Source organism: Schistocerca gregaria, chromosome X, assembly GCF_023897955.1.
Source record: "Schistocerca gregaria isolate iqSchGreg1 chromosome X, iqSchGreg1.2, whole genome shotgun sequence".
NCBI lineage: Eukaryota > Metazoa > Arthropoda > Insecta > Orthoptera > Acrididae > Schistocerca > Schistocerca gregaria.
In genome coordinates, this window is record NC_064931.1 from 646,139,043 (window position 1) to 646,161,742 (window position 22,700).

The window sequence follows — 22,700 nt, forward strand, 5'->3', positions numbered from 1 at the left end:
ATGTTGCTGCAGAATAGACACCTATACAACTTGATGGAACAATAGTTTCTGTAACTGAGTATGCTGCCACCCTTGCTGTTTAAAGCTGTTAATATGCCTGCTTCTCTCCCAACACGTTCTTCTGCAATCAATGTTTCTTCAAGTTGTGTTACTGCAGATATCGAGAAGGAACTGCCTCGTCAGAGCATATGCTTCAATTTTTTTTATTCAGACGGGATCGAGAGCTTTCTCAGATAATGTTACTTTGCTCTGAGTACCTTCACCGGAGAATTTTCTCTGTTTTTATTCATTAGATGCCTTATTCATTACACTAGACCTGAAATGGGATATTAACGGCTATGATCCTGGTTATCGTAGTGTCTCAAAGGTTTATACGGTTTATCCGTTATTAACTGACATTCAATGATAAGAGTGTCATGTTGGTGATAAATGCTCAGTGTGCCGTCTCCTTGAAACTTCATAATACCAAACAGCTACCGGTAAATTTGCCAACTGTGCTGCGTAGAGTCGAAGTTTGTATAGCAGTACGGTCTAATAGCCTTTGGCCCTAAACGTAAGTAGTATAATTCTGCTGTAAAAGTATACTAAAAAAAGGACGTAGAGTGGAAATGTCTCTTTTTACCCTATGAAAACAGTCTACGCTTTGCACCACTTGTGAGGAGTTTTTTTAAACTCTGGAATACCTATACACAACCTTTGAGGCAGTGTAGACTGTATGATCAAGAGATCTTTGACAGGGGGTAAACAAGTGAGGAAGAGGAATGTATTTTGTAACTTTGGTGGCGTTGTACCAAAACATTTGCAGTTAGAGTGTGTATGAGTAATTGTATGCCATTAAGTATATAAAGAGAAAATGACAGCGATAAATAAAGATGTCATTGAAAATCTGGAAGTTAGAGCAAGATCAGCAGAGCAAATAATTGAGTCTCTACGGACAGAGGTGAGTAACGTAGCATTATTTGTGTAGTTTCAGTTGTAGGTGTGAATTGCTGTAATAATGTCATCGTCCTGACGCCCAGGAAATGTAGCAACAAAACTAAATTATAGAACATCTGTAAAAGAATACATCATTAGATAGTGCTTGTCAGTAAGCAACAATTCTAATACAAAAAATTACTGTTTTCGCACATTTTATGGTATTTAGGTGGAATGTCACGGCATATTCTCTGTATCGTTTCAGGTGTTGTTTTTGTTATTTCAACAAGCAGCGCGATTTCTTTCTCGAGTGGGAAGTAAATTTGAGATCTTTCAGGTTTCGTTTCCTACCCGCAACATTCCTTGGGCTCCCTGTAGTTTGTCCCGCTACGTAAAGTATCGCATATATGTTAAATATGTTTCTTTAGTTGAGTTGTAGTGGGGAATGTAGAGAGACTAAAGTAATTTCTAATCTCACTTCATTGCGTATACACGCAAACTAAGTTGACACTCGGTGAGGTGGCTGATTTGAGCGACTGTAAATGCAAAATGCCTTCATGATCACTCCCTTCAGCCGTTGCGTCGATTGTCAACTTAATTAGTAGGTAAAGTATGCGTAACTCTTATGTGGAGTGTTAGCCTATGGCCTTCCTTCCTGTAGTGTAAGAACTGAATAATATTAACTTATAATCCTAATCATTGTGAAGTTTGCGTCTTTTTATTACGTAGTTGAAAATTGTTGCCAGAAGAAAGGTTTTGAACCAACTGACTCTGGCATCCGAAACCAGTGTCTAAAAAAGCCAACTGCCCATTACAGTAGGCCTATTAGTCTACAATGACTAAAATGAAATTTCAGGTTTCATTGTACACGTTGGTAAAATTATCTTTATCAGAGCAAATGTTTTATTTTATTCAACCCCCACCCCCAAGTATGTTTTGTGGTAGCACAGTTGCCCAGTATTTGGACTGTAGATGTGGTAACAGATTGACAGAGAGGACAGAGCAGTCTGAGGAAAGCCTAGATCGTGACAGTTTGGTTGTGGGTTGCCAAAGCCAACAGATGTGAATGCAAAATCGTATCTGTGATAACATGCTGACCTGTAGTGTCTCAAGAAGACTAAGTTAGTTTGAAAGATGGCACTTCGGTTGTGTGTTGGCTAAACGATATCAGACACCTTAATTAAGGTGGAGTTTTTGATAATACTCCAATTATCTTTCCCTATGAAGTTTCTTATTGAGTATTTCTTTTTGCATTAGTTTTCTTTAATGCCGGGGTTGGTTGGGATAATTTAGGTATGAAGAATCAGTATTTTAAGTTTAATGGCTTGTAGGTTATTGCTATGATAAAATTGTTCTGTCTGTTCTTCATGTGTTAGAAATGTGATCTTCTAGAATGATTCTACTGCATTTTCGAGTTTGACGACCCTTTTTTATCGTATAAATAACCGTGAAATGAACTACCAACACAGGAATTTGGACATATAAAGTGTACTATTAGAGTAAAAAAATACTTAAGTGTCCTGTTACACTACAGGTACCACAGCCACAGTTAAGATGTAGGTCCATAAAACCCAAGACTAAGTACAAATATCTCAATTTCCAAAAACGTTTATTGAAAAATCATCAATGTGAGTTAAATGACAGAACAAACAGGTAAGTGTACTTTATGCTATTCAATAAATTTGCATTATCTTCCTTTAAAATCAGGTGCAGAGAACACTTCAAATATTTGTCACAAATCAAACCATTCTATGTCACCCATCTCCAGGAAAATTAACGATGACCACCCTCCTATGCATTTGGATAAAAATGTCACTGAATATTGGTTTCACTTGGATGGATCTTGTGCTGCTACTGTAATATACTGAAACCCATGATTCTGTTATTTCTTAACTTCAATTCATTCTTGTAGTACAACCAAGGCTGTCTTCAGTTTTCATCACTACTATCGCTAGAGTTAGAAAGTGCCTTAGTGTTCGGTATGGAATGTTGAAATTTTCAGCAGCAGCATACACTGACTTCTGGTCTGGCCTTCTCAAGATGAGATGAGTCATATGTGGATGTCTGTTCCGTAATATATGCATGTGACATTGTCAGGGAAGGAAAACTTAAGTTCATTTTCTACCCTGACCTTCAATTCTACTTAAATTACCCCACAGTCATAAACTATAATTTACTAACAAACTATTTATTTACAAGTAAAGTTCCATAGGACCAAATTGAGGAACAAATCTTCACTGTCGTGGAACATGTCAGTACATAGAATTATAACATAAAAGTAGTTGATAAAAATAAATTGTTTACAAACCCGAAAAAAGTCAATCCATTAGTTTAAGTGAACACAATCAACAATACAACAAGAATCAGCTTAATTTTTCAATGAACTCCTTGAATAGGAGGAGTGACCCATAAGGAAACTCTTCAGTTTCGATTTGAAAGCACGTGGATTACTGGTAAGATTTTTGAATTTAAGCAGTAGCTTATTGAAAATGGATGCAGCAGTATACTGCAGATCTTTCTGCACAAGAGTTAAGAAAGTCTGATCCAAATGCAGGTTTGATATCTGCCAATTAATAACTGATGGAAAGCTGCTTATTCTTGGGAATAAACTAAAATTGTTAAAAAGAAATGACAGTAAGGAATAAATATATTGAGAGCCCAATGTCAAAAATCCAGATTCATGTACGGGGGTCGACAAGAGGTTTGTCCACTTACACCACTTATTGCCCAAACTGCCCGTTTCTAAACCAAAAATATCCTTTTAGAATGGGAAAAGCTACCCCAAAATATAATACTATTCAACTTGAGTGAATGAAAATAAGCAAAGTAAACTAATTTTCATGTCGAACTATCACTCACTTCAGGTACCATTTGAATAGTACAAATGGCAGCATCAAGTCTTTTAACGATATCCTGAACATGGGCTTTCCATGACAGTTTACTATCTATCTGAACACCTACGTATTTGAACTCTTCAGTTTCAGTAATCATATGACCATTCTGTGAAATTAAAATGTCAGGTTTTGTTGAATTGTGTGTTAGAAACTGTAAGAACTGAATCTTACTGTGATTTAGCATTATTTTATTTTCTATGAGGCATGAAGTTATGTCATGAACTGCACTGTTTGCACTGTGTTGCACACCACATCCTTTACTACCAAGTTAGTGTCATCAGCAAATGAAATATTTTAGAGTTACCTGTAATACTAGAGGGCATATCATTTATATAAATAAGGAACAGGAGTGGCCCTAACACTGATCGCTGTTCCTTCCCCAACTTTACTGTACCCCACTCAGACCCCACATCACAGCCATTCTCAACATTGTGAATAATGACCTTTTGTCGCCTGCTGCTACAATAGGTGGTGAACCAATTGTGAGCTATTCCCTGTCTTCTGTAATTGACCAACTTCTGGAGCAGTATTTCATGATCAACACAATCAGACATCTTAGTTAAATCAGAAAATGTGCCGAGCATTCGAAATCTTTTGTTTAACCCATCCAGTACCTCACAGAGGAAAGACAATATTGCATCTTCACCCGAAATGTACATTTGATAGTAAATTGTGTGATATAAAATGATCAACTATCCTCACATACACAGCCTTTTCAATAACTGTAGCAGACACCAATGGCATAGAAATAGGTCTAAAATTGTCTACATTATCCCTATAGAGCGTCTGCCATGTAAGCAGGAGATCCCAGTTGGCGCAACATCCAGACTTACAATTAAGTTGTTTCACCCTGTTTTCATTTTCTTGAGTGTTTCAAAAAATGTCTGCTTTGGATGTTGAAAGGAAGCAACAATGGACGCTTGTAGAGAGACGGGAGTGACAGTTTCAGATGTGGTGCTGGCCCCTCACGCCATCTGATGATGTCACTTGGTCTCCCTGCAGGCCGGAGCTGCTACGAGCTGCCCAAGTCACCTTCCACACACATCGTTTTGGCCCTCTCTGATTGGTACTAGATGCTGCAATCATGGCTTATAAAAGCAGGAAACCATGGCAGCCCCGGATATCAGTGGTTTTACTCCTGGCAAAGATGGCAGAGATAGCTATTGAAAGCTTGAGAGCTGTATTTGAATTGACACAGCTTGAAAACCGAGAAGATTTTATTCAGACACGAGGCAGCGAAAGGCTTGGAGGACTTGCACTTGTCCTCTGTGGTGAGGACATCACACACAGTGTGATTTTGCCAACAAAAAAAAAAAAAAAAAAAAAAAAAAACTGTGCAAAATGAAATCACATCTGAGTTCTTCAGCATTTTTGCAGTGCTGGAAGTAATTCCTTGCTTTGCTGCAGTAGACAGTTGAAGAGGACAAGTCGCAACATATTGAGACAGTAATATGACAGAATAGCCACAGTTGCGGCCTCTGCCACCAATCAGAGAGGGCTGAAATGAAACGTGTGAAGGTCAGTTGGACTGACCTCTGGTCTCTAGTAAAATTGTTGCTGTTCATTTTAATCTCAGCTGCCTCTTTTATAACAGAATCTCAGTATGTTGACACATGAGTCAAGACTCTCATGTTTTTAAACTGTATTTTGTTTTTTCTGTTTCCCAGGTAATGCTGAACTATGGATGACTTGTCAATCTCCCTCTGTTTAATATGTTTCTTGTGCTCGTTACAACACTCTGCAACTGTGCGAATTATCTGGCCTATATAGATGCTGCCCCACTCACAAAGGACACAATACACACCATGCACACAAAAAGCTATGTCATCTTTTAAGAGGGAGCAGTGTATCTCTTACCTTGGGTGTAGGCCAGAACACTGGTCTTGTTCCACATGCCTGCGGCACACGTCTTAATTTCATGTACAGTATAGCAGGAACACTTCCAGCTCATCTTCTGCCAGTTCACAAGGTGTTGTTCTTCAGTGGCACCTAAATGCATTTTCAATATCTCTCTTGCTACAACCATTCTCCCTGAACACATCTCAAGTGCTGGAATTCATACTGTAGGTGGTTGTTATCGGAAATAAATTTTGCTCTGTGTATTAACGTGTTCAGGACCACTTTCTTGAGTACAGGGAGGTGAAAAGTATCGGTGTTCAAGCATCAATCACTGTGTGTTGTCTTCCAGTACACTAAATGACTCTACTAAAACATCCTAGAAGAGTAACTTGCAATCCTTCTCCATCTGAATGATAAATTTAACATTGACGTGGACACTGTTCATGCAACTGACAACTGTTGCAGTGTATTTTCACTGTGAGGCCATATCAGGAAGATGTCATTGACATACCTTAGGAAGCAAGATAGACACAACACTGCAGAGTTCAGAGTCTTCTCTTCAAAGTGCTCCTTGAAGAAATTCACTACTGCTGGAGACAGTGGTGATCCGATTGCTTTGTCATCTGTAATTTCATAATATTCACTGTAGTATAAGAAGTACATTGTCATTAGAACATTATCGAACAACTTTACCATTGCATGTGGAAACTGTTGGACCAAAGGATCCAGCATGTCTTGTACTGGCACCCTTGTAAAAACCATTATGTTGTTTCGGCCCATGTTCATATTCTTTAGTGTTTCAACAAATCTCTGCAAGTTTACAACATGGTGTTCACAATGTACCAGTTTTGGTGCTACAATCCTGCAAGGTGTTCTGCTAGTTTGTAGGTAGGCAAGCTGATTGCACTAACAGTGGTCCTAAGAGGGGCATTGTCCTTATGTATCTTTGGCAATCCATAAAGCCTGGAGGTCTGGCAGCATAAGGTATTAAATTCTTCAACATATCGTCTGGTAAACTGGAATCCTTTAATAACTTCCCTCTTTTCCTGATGATGGCTTGTGCCAGATGGCGGCTAAGCTTCCAGCTTTCCATTCGGCCATCCAGATTTAGGTTTTCAGTGGTTTCCCTAAGTCACTTGCAGCAAATGCCAGGATGGTTCCTTTGATATTACATCAGGATTTCCTTTCATATCATTTCCAAATGTGAGCTTGTGCTTCATCTGGAATGACATTGTTGTTGATGGTACATTAAATTCTGGACTTTCTTCCACCCAACTAGTTGGGGAAAAAAAGCTAGAAAATTATCTCAAAAGATAATTTATTAATATATTACTAATGTATGGCAGACACTTAACATTAAAAGTCAGCAGTGGCAGGAAAAGTGCGACTGAATGTGGAAATCTTATTGGATGCTTAAACTAGCAACAAATGTGAAGTTGATAAAAGGAAAAAATGAGAAAAAAAGAAACACTTAATTCAACTTTGATACCAGCTATAACGCTTTTATCTGCATACAAAAATTCACATTTGAACATGGTAATGAATTTAATATTCTATTTTCTTGTCGCCTTGTGTTTAATGCTGTTGAGCATAATAAAAATTGAACAAAGTATGTTATGAAAGTTAAGTCACAAGTCTAACCAAAGGCCAGTGTACGACAAGATGAAATATGGGATACCTTCCAAAACAGCCATCAAATTGTTTCATAGAACTTACTCTTTGCAGCCTAGAACTGGGCCAAGATGATTGTTTCTCCTGTTTGACACTTCTTTGTGTAGCCTTGCTAACCAGACCACAGAATTTGCTACTCTACAGTTGTGTTTTTTTGCTGTCTTGCACCACATACAGTTTGAGAAGATCCCAACACCAGGAGAAGATACTGTTTTATCAGTATTTAAGCTTCACACCTTTTTTTTCTTTCCTATGCAGAAAACTGTTTTTCTTCTTTTAATTGATGCATTTATTTTGATGGGTGAAGTATAGATGAATGTTCCTACAGCACAGCATGGCCGTTGTCTTCAGATCTCCTATCATGTAAGCTCAACAAACCTTGGTGAACAGTTGCTGACAAATGGCATACTGTTATTGTGACCAAGTTGTGCAACTGAGGAAGGGTCTATCTTTATAGGGATTAGGTGTAAATGTTGGACAGATATGCTGCAGTAATGATTAATTTGTGGTGGATGTTGGAATTACATTTTGACAGAGACTGTGATAAAGCTACAGAGAAATGATTGGGGACCCTATTTCCACAATTGTCACATCCGACATGATCACAAAACTGTGCTGAAATCTCCACTGTGCCCAGGGAACAGCAGCATAATTTCTTGTGAACACACTGACTACAAAACAGACCCAAGTTATGTAGTTGTTGCTGAGGCCACAGTGTCTCCTGTTGCGCTCAGTAATGCTTAATCTGCAGTTGAGACAGTTGTGTCTAGAAACTCGTAATGAATAACAAGACTGTAACACATATTCTAGGAGAGGGCAGATGCCCCCCTCTTACCCCTCCCCCCTCCCTCTTGGAGGCAACCATGTTGACCACCTGGCACTGTCATCATTCATGAGGATTCAAGAAGCCCATTAACTTTTATAGTGATTAAGATCTGTTACATCTCTACCACAGTGTGATGAGAGTTTTCTAAAGATTGATACCATTTCTCCATTACTCGTTTCCAACATCTTTAAGTAGTTTACCAAACTTGTCACTTAATCTAAACAAGGCTCACTGTCATATGTGCTTTGCTTTTACTCAGTCCTTACACCTCTTTTGTTTTTGATCATTTGCCTTTTTTTCCAGATCCAGCAACTTACAATTTCAAAAACGTTGTGTGCTCTTAAAGCAGAAAATGAGTCCTTAAAGCAGGAGGTGGCATCACTTATTAGTCAACTTGAGTCAATAGAGAAGATAAACAGAGGTGAAGCACAGCAGGTATGAGATTATACACTTCAAGGCAGTAATTATTTTGTCAGTTGCAAACTTCTGCAGTTCTTAGATCACTGTCATCTTTGCAGTGTTAGTCATGTACAAACATTTCTCAATTTTTAATCATGTTACTGTTTTTTATCTTCAGTATTGCCCAGACTCTCCCCAACTCTCTTTTTGGAAAAAAGATTTGTCAACTTTTTTTAACCATTTTCTAACATTTATCTCTTTATTTGGAATTTCTTTATGAAAATTGTTCCTATATTAAGCAACAAACCCCTAAATTTTATGACCATTTTAACTTTGTTTTAGCAATGTTATGTTAACAGATGCTGTTTTTCCCATTAAAAAATTTTGAGCATTGGAGAAACTTCAACCGTTATTCCAACTTTGCAAGAAGAATGTTTCAGATACCTTCTGTTGTCATCCTCTACAACTACAGATACAAATTGCTTAAACCTTACGAAAATGTCACATACCATAGTTCCACTGTCTCCCTGTTTATGTTACGAAACATATTTTTATGTTTCAGCTTCTTAATTATAAGTGAGATTGCCACATTATTTACATTGCTACATTATTTACATAGCTCTTTATTGTTATCTGACCAATTAATTTCTCACTATTTCTCAAAATTCTGTAATCACTGTATGATGATACTTTGTATTCAGTGCTGAGAGATCAGATGTTAACTGTCTGTCACTTTTATGTGTAGGTACATGGACTACACAATACTTCACAAGTAAATGTTAAGGCACCTGAAAGTGCTCTCACAGCCACTGCAAGTCAACTAGTGTCTTCTGCTGCTGGTAAAGAGAGCAGTAGTGCTCCTGCAAATTGTAAGAAAGAAAAAAATAAAATGAACAAAAATGTAGAAAATACAACAAAAACCAAACAAACACACGAGAAAAAAGATAGTGGTGGAAAACCTGCAGCAGATAAAACTAAGAAGGCTGATGAATCACAAGAACAATCGGTAGATGTGGGAAGATTAGACCTCAGAGTTGGAAAAATTGTTAATGTTAAGAAACATCCAGATGCTGATTCTTTGTATGTTGAAGATATCAATCTTGGAGAAGACAAGCCACGTACAGTTGTGAGTATCTCACCAAGTTTCTTTCTTAGTTTCTTTTGGAACAAATAAAATAAAAAGTGCTCCATGTAGTCTCCCTGATTTTGGTAGTGTTGATTATGTACAGGGCATTATGTCACTCACTGAGCCAAGCACTTGGGAGGCATGATTTTGTTTGGCAGATAGTTGTAAACCTGTACAGGATACAAATCTTTAGATGTAAGAGGAACTGTATTTGGTAAAATCGAAAGTGCATACACAATATATGGTTCTCCTTTCAATTTGAAATGAATGAAGGTTCCTTTTAATAGCACACTGCCAACACTTGCATGCCATTTTTCCTTGAGGGGAAAGATACCCTGGATTAAGCTGCTTTTGAATTCATTTCATTATACCAAATTGCAAGTGATAGCAGGGTGTTGCTGACAAAAGGCAGTTATCAGTCAGCCATGTGTGTTTCCGTAAAATTATTGCATTTTATTTAATTAATTGCTATTCCAAAGTTAACTATGCATTTACAATATTTCTCATATTCGTGCTCACCATAATGATGTTTGTGCACCTTATGAGAAAAGACTTAGTAACAACCATAATCAATAAGCTACATATCTCCCTGAATCTTGCAAGATGCAGAGTACCTTATGGAAGTGTGCCTGTCAAGGCTGTATGTGTGTTTCACAAAACTGGGTTTCCTGAAATTCTGGCTGGTCAGTACCACTAGTCCTCTGTAACTGTACTCTGGGTATTCTTCAGCAAGAAGTGTTATGTACAGTGCTGAACCTTGTGTGTTGCAGTGAGTGGGCTAGAATTTTGGCAGAGCTACCTTACCGTGGGGATGTTAAAGACTCCCCTCCTTTTTAAAAATAGAAAAAATAATATTGAGTTTTAAAGTGTCGTGTTTGCTGATGGACTGGATAGCTGTAGAGGAAAAACAGCCATTACCAGACAATGTCCAGGACACTCAGATTGTACTAAGATTGTTCAGCTATACAGGATTTTCCTTTTGTTGCTGGGAGACAGGAATAATAGTTTGAGTAGATTTTGCCTGTTTATATTGTGACGGAAGTAGAAGAATGAAAGATTACTTCAAAGCTGATTACTGTGTGACATCACCAGTATTGATATGAAAAAGCTGCAGGAAGGCTGGGCAAATATGCATTTCCATGTTTTTACAGTACAATAATTGATCCATCAAATTAAGGAGTATAGTGATTTTAGCTTGATCAAATCATCGACTCCGGCACTTTCTTTAATAAACTTGCAAAGACGTCACTTCAGTGCAGCTCATAATGATACATCCATATCCCAGCACGGATCAACCACATAAGACACACATTCAGTTTATACATAGCGTTCGCCACTGATCAATGTGCCTGGGACTCCTGTATCTCTGGGTGCTTATGCAGTACTCTGGTCCACATGTTTAAAAGTATGAAGTGAGCACTGTAGCTTCAGTCTGTCGACTCACTCTGAAGCTACCAAAAGGTATACAGCTGGAATATTAGAAGAATTAAAGTTTATGCAACTGCACTCCAGAAATTTAATGCCACAGAAGCAAAAAGTGTTGTGAAAGAAATAAATGATGTACTAGAGGAAAAATGACATTCCTTCTTAACGTTCGTCATGTATGCTTTACTGGTAGACACGAAGAAAGATGTGTGTTTAAACATGTGAAGGTAATTCAGACTTTCTTCTCGTACCACTGTTTCATTTAATGGCAAACCTTTCCCACAGACCTGAAAAAATTTCCAGCATGAATTCAGCAACATATTGCTTTAGTGTTGCAGTAATATAGTGCAAAATCATACCATCCAGCACAAACAGCACCACCTATACTTGTAGAAAAACCTCCAGGAAGGAAAGCTATAGGACAGTGCATGCTCTCATTGTCCAACTGTGGAGGCAATTTTGCATAGTTAGATACACATTTTCTCTCTCTCTCTCTCTCTCTCTCTCTCTCTCTCTCTGTCCATCCGTCTATCTATCTATCTATCTATCTCTGGGCATAGACAAACAGAAAATAATGGAAAATGAAGCTGCCAGCTTCCAAACCAAAATAGACATCTGGCTCCTTCATAGATCAGTTTGTTACGTCAACCAAAATTTCAGTTAACATTTTGTATCAATATGAATCAACAGTTAGTATAAGAAATTAAACAGAATACTGGCTGCTGATCAACAAAACATGTTCAAAACGGTCATTGTTAATTTTTTTTTAAAAAAAAAGAGAGAAAAAAAAGAAATCAAAAACTAAGTAAAACCTCTGCTATGCTTTAGTTCTGACATTCACACTGCATTCACAGTAAAAAATAAAAACATACCTAACAGCCCAAGAATCCATGAACAGTAACAAGCATGCAAAAATTTAGTAGTAGAATGGGCACAACTGTGTGACTAATATTACCATAGCAGCTCACTATTTTACTCTGTCTCCACTGACATGATTATTCAACAACTAACAGTCCTTCTAAGCAGAATTTCTGAGTGATTTATGCCAATTACACAATTCATCTCAACACAAGAAGTTCCAAGCAGGTGAGATAAGGTCAAGGCATGAAATTCCTCTTCTGCTTAGGCTTAGATGTCTCCTTCAGTACATGTACCTAGCAGACAAAATTACTGAAAAAGTCCATCTACAATGATAAGCATTATGTTGGGATACCTGACAGAGTAAGAATACAGGGAATGCAGTACATGATAGAACCAGTGGAGGGAGCTTGGTGTGAACTGACAGTGTGCTGTTGTTGAGCCAATCAGTCAAGTAACAGTATGAAATCTTGACTTGGTGAGAGTGGTATGTTAAAACCATGGGCTATTTCCATCTAATCCTAAAGAAAAGTTTCAGTTCCTCTTGCACATTGCTGTATTGCCTACACTACATTAATTGGTCTGGGACAGAAACTTAATCCTTTGCCTGTCACAGTTAAAGTTGTTGCCAGTTTTGTTAGCCAAACCTACTATGTGACTATCCAAACCTTCAACCTGCCAATGCCATCTGCCAACTTTCCAAACTCCATAGAGTCTCTCCTACATTCCTAAATAGCTTTTGTTAACCACTGTATGATTCTAGTAGTTTACGTATCAGGCAACATGCCCAACTACAGCTCCTTTCTTTAGATTTATAGAAAAGAATCCCCTGTCAATTTTAATCTTCCATAATTGCTGGATGAACTACGTACTGTGGCATGTTTTGTATAACTGTGTCCATATGCTCGGACAAGTGCTAGCAGGATTGATTAAATTGTTAAGTGGGTGAAAAGTTTACTACTTGTGTGTTCTTGCTCTACACTGTGTGATAAAAAAGGTGGATCTCCTCTTCTGACTCACATAAAACAGTGTGTGTGTGTGTGTGTGTGTGTGTGTGTGTGTGTGTGTGTGTGTGTGTGTGTGTGTGTGGAGGGGGGGGGGGGGTCGTGCGCACTCAAGGGTATATGTTTTGTGATCACATAAATTTCTTATTTCTTTTATATCTGTTATGGTACATTATATTTCCTGGCGGGGTACAAGAACATGTCTTTAACTGCTGCTCATCCACTGTCTCTGACTCAATCGATTTTCATGAAACTTTGCAATATGTAAGAACACTTGCACACAAATATGCTGGAACAAATACTTCCTTATTAATGTCATAAATTTAATTTCTGATGTGGTGGGGTAGTAATTCGATTACGTCTATTGTTTGAAGAGCTGAACCTTGTATGACATGCTAAACGTAATTCAACCCTGTGTTAACCATTGGAATTCAGATGTTTTTACTGTTTTGGTAATCATCTCCACAGTTTATTTATCTTTCTTCTTTGCTGATGAACTGTGTATGTATTAGTTTCATACTCTGTTTTGAATATGCTGTTTATAAAAATATGAAATTCTGAAGATCGATGTTAGTGACATGTCAAACACCTGGTTGATGATAAAACAGCAAAAATCCTGTTGTGTAAAATTATTCAAGTTTTAAGTAAAGGGAGCAACTGTTTGATTAATTGTGAAGATATCACCTGAGGTTTTGTAGGAATTATACGTGGATGACTAGTGGGTTCTTTTCTATTTTTAATTGGAATTATATTTAAACTCAACTTCTAAAAATTTATTTTAATTAACAGACTCCACCACTTTGTATAAGGTATAAAATTTGTTTCCAGGTCAGTGGTTTGGTGAAGCATGTGCCTTTGGAAGAGATGCAGAATCGACTTGTGATTGTTCTTTGCAATCTGAAGCCAGCTAAAATGAGAGGAGTGCTATCCGAAGGAATGGTTATGTGTGCAAGCTCACCAGAAAAAGTAGAAGTTCTAGTTCCTCCTCGCACATGCATACCAGGTGATGAGGTGATTGTTGATGGGTACCCCAGGAATCCAGATGCTGTTCTCAATCCCAAGAAAAAGGTTTTTGAAACAGTTGCTGTAGACTTGAAAACAAATGATGACAGAGTTGCTACGTATAAAGGTGTACCCCTCTCTGTTCCAGGAAAAGGTGTTATCACCTCACCAAGTCTAACAAATGTTTTTATAAAATAATAATAGAAAATTTCAGATTTGTGGTTTTAATGCCAGGAGCTTTCCTACTTTGGTATTAAATACAGTTTAGAAAGGTTGCTGGAGGATCTTTTTTTTTTCCTCTCTCTCTCTGCTCTTCCCTTTCATTGTTACAAACTAAATGTGTGAACTTTGGCATTTAAAGTGCTATAAACAGTTTCTATGCAAAAGGAGAAGTGTGTATCTGTGTTGTGTTTTAGACATAGTGTATTTTTACCTTGGTTATATTGACCTGACAGTAAAATTTCTCAGTCCATATCTGTGAGCTATGCATATATTTATTACTAAGTAGAAACTTAATATAGCAGCTTGCCAGATATTTTGTTTATCCGTTGCATAAATTCTAAGACAACAGAGCAGAGCTCAATGATGCTTTGATGCATGTAGTTTAATCTCATACAAAAACTGTTCCACTCACCTGTGCTGTGGACACACTCCATTTTTTTATCTCAATCAGACTACAATCAGAAGCATGTCTCTCCAGACCAGCATTCCTTCGCCCAGTGTTCACATCTCCCATCTTCTGGACACTGGTCCAGGCTTGCTGTTCATGAAGAAATCTTACTTAGAAGAGTGTGTGTGGTACTTGTCAGCTGCCTTGTCAGAATAAGTATATACACTGGTGTCGAAAATTAAAGCAACAAATGGAAATTTTGCAAGGTTGTGTTTATTTTGCCACAAAACAATATAAACAGGTGATAGTAAAGTAGAAGCAATGTAATGAATATAGAATATAATAAACAGCAACGTGCATAATAGTGGACAAAAATCCACCCCCCCCCCCCCCCCCCCCCAACTTGCCCAACTTAACGGATTTGCACTCACATCCTGACAACTAGTCAATGTGTTCTGTGTGAGGTTGATGACCACCTCTGGCACCAATATAAACCTTATAATGATGGGACATGCTGTGAATTATGTCACCAATCTCATGTTGAGGCAGTAATGCCCGTTCTTTGTGCAGAGCTGCTCACGAGTCTTGGAGAGTGGTTGGTGGATGCTGACATGCTGCAACCAGTCTCCCTACTGCATCCCAGACATGCTCTATGGGATTCAAATTGGGAGAGCAAGCAGGCCATGTCATGTGCATGCAATATCTTCAGTTAAAAAAAAAAAAAATCAACCACCTGTGGTCTATGAGGTCGATCATTATGATCAATCAGTATGAAGTCTTGCCCCACAGCACCTCGCAACAATGGCGCATGAGATCCCAAGATCTCCTCACAGTACCTGACAGCAGTTAAATCTTGCTGATTAACCTGTTCAATTCATGAAGAGGTGTTTGAGTGGTCAACATAATTCCTGCCACACCATTAGAGATCCTCCTCAATATCGGTCTCTATCCACAATGTTTGGGTCCTGAAATAGTGTTCCATGTGCTCTCTAGATGTGAATCACTCTCCAGATCAAATTGGGACGCATTTGTGAAAAGAACATTGGCCCGCCATTTGACCGTCCAGGTGGCATGTTGATGGCCCCACTCTAGATGTTCCCTTCTGTCAAGACACGCCAGAGGTACACAGACAGCAGGTCTCCAAAAATTACTGTCGAAGCCTTCTGTATACCATTTGCCTCAATACATAGCGTCCAGGGGATACTGCAATGCCAGTTGCAGCTAAATAACGGTCCACTCTTTCTGATGTCATATGTGGTTTGCCCTGTCCTTGTCTCTGGGATCCAGTTTTGTTATTTCTAAACTATCGCCTCATTCGAGAAACAACAGAAAGATTCACATTAAGCCATTGGGCCACATCAGTTTGCAACTCTCCTGCTTCCATTCTTCCAGTGGCTGTCCATAGCAGAGTGTCTGTAGGTGTCTTTTCTGAGCCATACTGCACCGTCTGTGAAGTCCAATGGCCAGCTACTTTTCATTTCTTAATGAATTCCTAATGCAGCTAGCAATGTTCTTATATAATTTTGAAGAGTGATCATTTCATGTATGTAATAGCTTCTGTTTCCAGTTAGTCATCCACAGTGACAGAGCAAAGTGCACATTTGGTCTCGTATATAGAGCATAGTATCACTGTTGTCCGTATCCATGCAGAATGCCACCTTCCCATGTTTCACCTGTTGAATCTCTCCTCTTGAACTCGTGGATTTGAATTCATTTATACACACCCATACACCATGAGAGTCCACAATGTTTTTATAATTTTAGTATAAAACTACCAATTTTCACCAAATGAAGACATTTTGGGAAATTATTCCATTGATTGAACATGGAAATGCCTAAGAAAGAAAACGGGACCACTTTTTCTCTTATGAGTAACCATGTTCTCTGGACGAAGTTAAGTGAATTCTCACAACCGACTATTGAAATGTATATTGTCACACTGTGGGTATATCTCTTATGCTGAAGTGATTTGGGTAGAGACAGTTGCCACTGTGATTGATTTAAGATCCTCACCAAAAGTTTTTGCAGTACTGCTCAACAGTGAGAGTAAAATATCTGCCTTTTTGTAACATTTTTTATTCTAGACAGCTGTTGCTACTGTGTTCATTTTGTGGGATTGTTTACTACAATTTGAAAAAAAAAAAAAATTGTTGATTGCTCAGAATGCCACCAATTGCAGATTTTTTCACACACCTCCATCTTGTGAATGCTGTTAATTTATTTAAAGAAATAGAACATGCATTTTTTTTTTAAAAAAAATGTTTTTTATTGACAAAGATAATGTTTCTGTTGTGAACATGTTTTTTGTAAGTGTATGGAGTTTGTGACACTTTTACATGACGTTACTGGAAGCTACAAAAATAGTGACTTGGTTCAGTATGAGTACTGCAGCTCTTGGGGGGGGGGGGGGGGGCATTATATCACATACTGTGTCATAGTAAGACATGTTACTGAACTGTCAGCTTAATAAGTTGTGATTGCAGAATACCAAAACAAATCTTTTACAGATGAATGGAGAAACTGATAGAAGCCAATCTCGAGGAAAATCAGTTTGATTTCCAGAGAAATGTAAGAACAAGCACGGCAATGTTGACCCTACGATTTCTCTTAGAAGATAGGCCAAGGAAAGGAAAACATATGCTCATAGCATTTGTAGACTTACAGAAAGCTTTTGACAATGTTGGCTGCAATACACTCTTTGAAATTCTATAGGTAACGGGGGAAAATACAGGTAGTGAAAAGCTATTTACAACTTGGACGGAAACCAGACAGCAGTCGAGGTGCATAAAAGGGAAGCTGCAGTTGAGAACGGAGTGAGACAGGGTTGAAGCCTATCCCTGATGTTACTCAATCTATGCATTGAGCAAGATGTAAAGGAAACCCAAGAAAAATTTGGAGAAGGAATTTTTAAACTTCAGGTAGGAGAAATAAAAACATTGAGGTTTGCTGATGACATTGTAACACTGCCAGAGACAGCAAATGGCTTGGAAGTGCAGTTGAACAGAATGAGCAGTGTCTTGAAATAAGGGTGTAAGATAAACATGAATAAAAGCAAAAGAAGGATAATGGAATATAGTAAAATTAACTCAGGCGATGCTAAGGGAATTACATTGGCAACTGAGACACTAATAGTAGTAGAGTTTTGCTATTAAGCATAAAATAACTGATGTCAAAGTACACAGGATCTAAAATGTTGACTGGCAGTGGCAAGAAAAGCATTTCTCAAGTAGAGATTTTTTTTTAAAACTTTGAGAATAGTTTTAAGTGTTAGGGAGTCTTTTCTGAAGGTATTTGTCTGGTGTATAGCATTGTATGGAAGTGAAATTTGGATGAATAATAGTACTGCTTCTGACAAGAAGAGATAAGAAGGTTTTGAAATGTGATGCTGTAGAAGAATGCAGAAGATTTTATAGGATATCATGTAACTCATGAGGAGGTACTGAATAGAATCAAGTATAAAAGAAATTTGTGGCGCTACTTAACTAAAAGAATGGATCAGTTGATGGGACACATTCTGAGACTTCAAGGGATCACAAATTTAATATTGGAGGGAAGTTTGCGGGGGGGGGGGGGGGGGGGGGGGTAAAATTGTAGAGGATTAAAAAGAGATGAATACAGTAAGCAATTTCAAAAGAATTGGTTACAGTAGTTATTCAAAGATGAAGCAGCTTGCACAGGATAGAGTAGCATGCAGAGCTGCATCAAACCAGTCTTCGGACTGAGGGCAGCAACATGAATAAGAAGAAGCAGACATGTTTTAAATATTTTTGTAAAGCATTGTGTCTGAAAAGAGGATTTTATACAGAAACAAGCACATGAAGTATTATCCTTTGTGCTTATACTGAGCAATCTATTCAGATGAAGGTACCAGGCTAAAAGTTTTGAAGTATTGACTGCATCTATAAGCTAGTTTATCTTCTAAGCATTCAAAGTCCACATTCATTCTTTCGAGTGTGGTAAGAAAATGTGTTAATACCATCTGCAAGTCCAGATTCAAACATATGTGAAATACCAAAGGTGCCACATTTCTGTAGAAACCATGGAAATTGAGTCTCAGGCAGGTTTTCTTCACTTTATGAAATGCTCTTTGTGTAGTTGTTTTTGCTGTTTTGTGAATGGCTGGTTTATTGGAACAAAATTTTGAGATGATAATACGCAGTTAAATGTCAAAGTCAAAATATTACTTTTTGTGTGGAGTTTCAAGCTGTCAAGCCTATGAAGTGAACACCTAACTCGTGTGAATAATCTACCATCAGCAGTGTAATAAATCCTTAGGTGACTACTCATTGTTGAGATGTTTTATGTTGAATCCTTGTTGATGCACTATTATTTTCTTGTGTAATTTTCATATCTTCTTTTCTGACTTTGTATTGAGTTTCAGCAGCAAGTAGACTAAAAATATCACCTAATTATCTATTTCTCATATCTTTCAAGGAGAAGTGGAGAAGTAAATATGTTGTTTCCTCTTTCATACATCCATACTTATACCAAGCTTTATGACACAAGTTTCATAGTAAAGAGATTTGGACCCTTCTGAGTAAAGTTGTACATAGTTTTTGCTGTACCTCTGTCATCCAACAGCGAAGTATATACCCTGTGATGTCAACTATCACCAAATCTTCTGGCAGCTGGTAAGAGCTGTCGAGCCAAAGATAAAACCTTATCTGGCAACTGCAAGACAGTGCGAATACTGCTATGCTAGTCTCTACCTCACTTGAACTGTAATTTTGTGATCTTGCTCTTTACTGGCTTTCAAGTGCACTACATATTGGATTGCTGTTCTATGGGTTATCGACAGATTTACTGGAACCTAGAATATTTTGCTTATTGTCTTGATGTGTGCTACAATTCACAATGGTCTTGTGCAGATGGGAATTGTGTACTATAAGGTGATTTCAGTTTCTACATATTTTCTGTGTAATAAATAGTTTGTTACCCTGCAGCTAGTGTAATGGCTTTACCCATGTGGCAAGATAGCTTTTTTAATCAAATCCACAGCCATTTATTTCGTCAAACCTTTGCAGTATGAGTCAGGTACTCTGTCTCCATTGAAATTATTTTACATGATATCTTTAGCCTTAACCATAGAAGAACAAGCATAGTAATCAAATCCATTGTGGACAGAACACAGAAAAGAAATGCAAATAAATATTTTATTTATCAAAGTAATAAAAAAACTTAATAAAACTATTTTATTTAGGAAAGGGGAACAGAGGGCCAGTAAGTTATTTCATTTGCAAATGGATGAAGGAATTAATATTTTAGTGGAGAATTCCCATGTATAAAATAAATGTTTGCCAGACACTGTGACAGTCAGTAGCTGCAGGCAGATTCAGTTTTATGGCGAACATGCTGTTTGAAAGGAATGTGGAGAGATATTTACCATCTAGCTGAAAATAGGAAAAGATTCCACACTAACAGAAGAAATTGGTTAATTTCTGATTGTAATATTTGGAGCCAGAATGAAGAAAGCCCATGGTTCTTGCGAAATGAATTAAAACTGGATCGCTGTGCGTACAGACTGTGTGAAAACAATCACAATTCGTGAATACTTTGAGCAAAAGTAGCAGTTTTAGGTAGAATAATTATAAAGTGAATTCTTGCATTGCTGAATTGGGAAATACACAGAAGAAATTTGTTGCATATACAAACTAAAATTTGTGTGCTGTTTACTTTGAAGAAATGTCAGCAATATACCAGAACAAAGTGAACAATGTCTGGTTTAAATAACAGCAATCTAAAACACGTTGATTGGTACAGAAATGTGTAACAAAATGTTAGCTGTTTCTGTAGTTTACAGCAAGATTGGATTGTAAAAATCACTTTGGAACATCTGATCTTGCAATAAGGTATTAAAAATGATTTCCTTTATGAAAAAAGAAGTGAAATCTGAATGTTGTGCTTGGGTACCCAATTTTAAATCATATTTGAATGTAAGTGGTGACATTTTGTCAAATTGACATGGTTACTGCTGGGCTTTCATGATTTTTTTTTAAATAGTGAGTATATGTGAGAAACCTTGTAGCTGATTAATTTGATTATGAAAGTTCCAGGTTTGGATTATATAATGTTAGCAATATATTTAAAGAGAACATGAATTCTTGACACAACTTTTGCTAGGAAATGTGTAGGTGCTCACTAGAAATAATGTTTATTAAATGAAAAGGTAGTAAATTTAGCATCATAAGCACCATAAACATTTCCAAAGACACTAGAAACAAAAAATGTGTAATGTAACCCATAAAATTTTTAATAAGAACCATAAGTAATTATGCATGTCGAGGCATATGTCTGGTTATAACCCGAGTCGTCACTGCTCTGCCATTTGCCGTACAAAAGGCATTGTGCAGTTGTGTTGCATTTTCATTGGGGTACCTGCAAGCAATAATTTGTAGGTAGTGTTCATCTGCTTGTACTTTTGATCATTGGCAACCACAGTGAGGTAAATCTTCAATGTTTTGCATCTCACAATAGTGGTTGAATATCTAAATGATGTTGCTGGGGTGTTTGCCAATTTAGAGGGAAACTTGTCATGCTAACCTTTTTGCTGTTGGCTAATAATATACTCACTATGAATTTGAAATGATCTTTTTAATCATCTAGACAGTGTATAAAAAGTGCATTGTCCCAGTCACAATTGGGGAGACAGTGCAGTCTACTGAACTACATTGAGCATGTAGATTCACTTTCACCTCCATTACACATGTTTCTATGTAGTGATTTCCTGTGGTCAAGAGAGAATTGAAAAAGAGGCTTCTCATTTAAAAAAAGTCATGGGGGTGGTGCAAAACTTTGAGTAGTTCGTTATAATTTATATTTCAGCCATACATATCTGAATTGAATAAAGTTCAGTAAAAGCCTATTGGTGATAGCTACTTGTTACTAACATTTGAATATTCATGGAGCAAGGGAAACTTTATAATTAGTAAATAGCCACTTTTACACAAGTGTACACAGATAAATCAAACTTCTAGTCTCAGCACCACTGTAAAGGTCTTCAGTATACTCTTTCCATTTGTCACGTACATCTTCCATTTGATCCAGAAGATGTGCAAATGGGGAGAGTATATTGAAGACCTGTACAGGTGTTGCTGAAATTGGGAGTTTAGATAAGTGCATTAAAGAAATAATTGATGAAAACAATGAGGGACTGCCAATAACAAAGTGTTCTTCCATGTACTAAATAGGTTAAAATTTTAAAAAAGTAATGGGTATAGTTGATATCCCTGCAGAGCATCTACAAAACAGTGGTGACAACATCGAAAGTAGATATTTACAGTGGTATCTACATGTTATGAAGAGGGTTTCATCTCATCTGATTGCATAATGCAAAGGACTGTACAAATTATAGAATGCTAACCCTTCTGTCACAGGCATCAAAAATATTACTGTCCATAGTTATAAAGACAGGATTATAAAGTAAATAGGTTGGAACTTAGCCAGAGATCAATTTGGCTTCAGAACAGGGAAATGAATGAAGAAGCAATATTGGCACTATGTTAGATTTTGGACTTGAGTATATTCAAAAGTCAAAGCACTGAACTGGATTTTAATGGTAGCAAGAAAGAAGCAAAAATCAGAAGAGGAGTAAGACACGGGTGTCCTCTGTCACCTTGCTTATTTAACATGTCCGTCAAGGAGACCATAACAACAATGAAAGAAAACATGACAGGAATCAAAATTAATCAGATTTGTTGGTGACATTACAATAGTGGCAGACTTGGGGAAATAACTAGATAAAATGGTTAAGGTCTTAAATCAAGAGGTAATAAATCTAGAAATAAATACCAAGAAGACAAAAGTCATTGTTAGAGACAAGACAGGTGGTGGCAAGAGAGCTGTAAAACTAGGCAGTGAGCAACTCAAAGTAACCAAATTCCACTATCTTCGTAACATTGGCAAACTAATATATCTCTCAAGAGGGGGAGGGAGGGGGGGGGGGGGGGGACCACACAACACACCAAAAGTGCCAGCCCGACCCCCACCCCCAGTAAGAACCTTCTATAGCACAAGCACATCAACTTCCTTTGTAAAGGGCTTTGTGTATATCCTCTTGACATATTGATGTGAAACCTGGACATCTGCAAAAAGCACGAGAAAGCTTACCTCAAAGCTGAGTAAATGTGGTTCC

The 22,700-nt window shown here is 37.5% G+C and overlaps 1 protein-coding gene across 1 annotated transcript; it reads left to right on the forward strand.

Annotated features, from left to right (window-relative positions):
• The first annotated feature begins 709 nt into the window (after positions 1-709).
• LOC126298828 (aminoacyl tRNA synthase complex-interacting multifunctional protein 1) lies at positions 710-14,234 on the forward strand. Its single transcript, XM_049990305.1, has 4 exons — positions 710-940; positions 8,449-8,580; positions 9,290-9,670; positions 13,786-14,234. The coding sequence occupies exons 1-4, from the start codon at positions 854-856 to the stop codon at positions 14,155-14,157; spliced, it is 972 nt and encodes a 323-aa protein (XP_049846262.1). The 5' UTR covers positions 710-853; the 3' UTR covers positions 14,158-14,234.
• The last annotated feature ends 8,466 nt before the right edge of the window (positions 14,235-22,700 follow it).

What these genes read in the sequence shown, in the direction of transcription:
- LOC126298828 (XM_049990305.1), top strand. Translation starts at nt 854, where the DNA reads ATGACAGCGATAAATAAAGATGTCATTGAAAATCTGGAAGTTAGAGCA. An exon ending in TTGAGTCTCTACGGACAGAG is followed by an intron (nt 941 to 8,448) that starts GTGAGTAACGTA and finishes CTTTTTTTCCAG; the next exon opens with ATCCAGCAACTTACAATTTC. An exon ending in ACAGAGGTGAAGCACAGCAG is followed by an intron (nt 8,581 to 9,289) that starts GTATGAGATTAT and finishes TTTTATGTGTAG; the next exon opens with GTACATGGACTACACAATAC.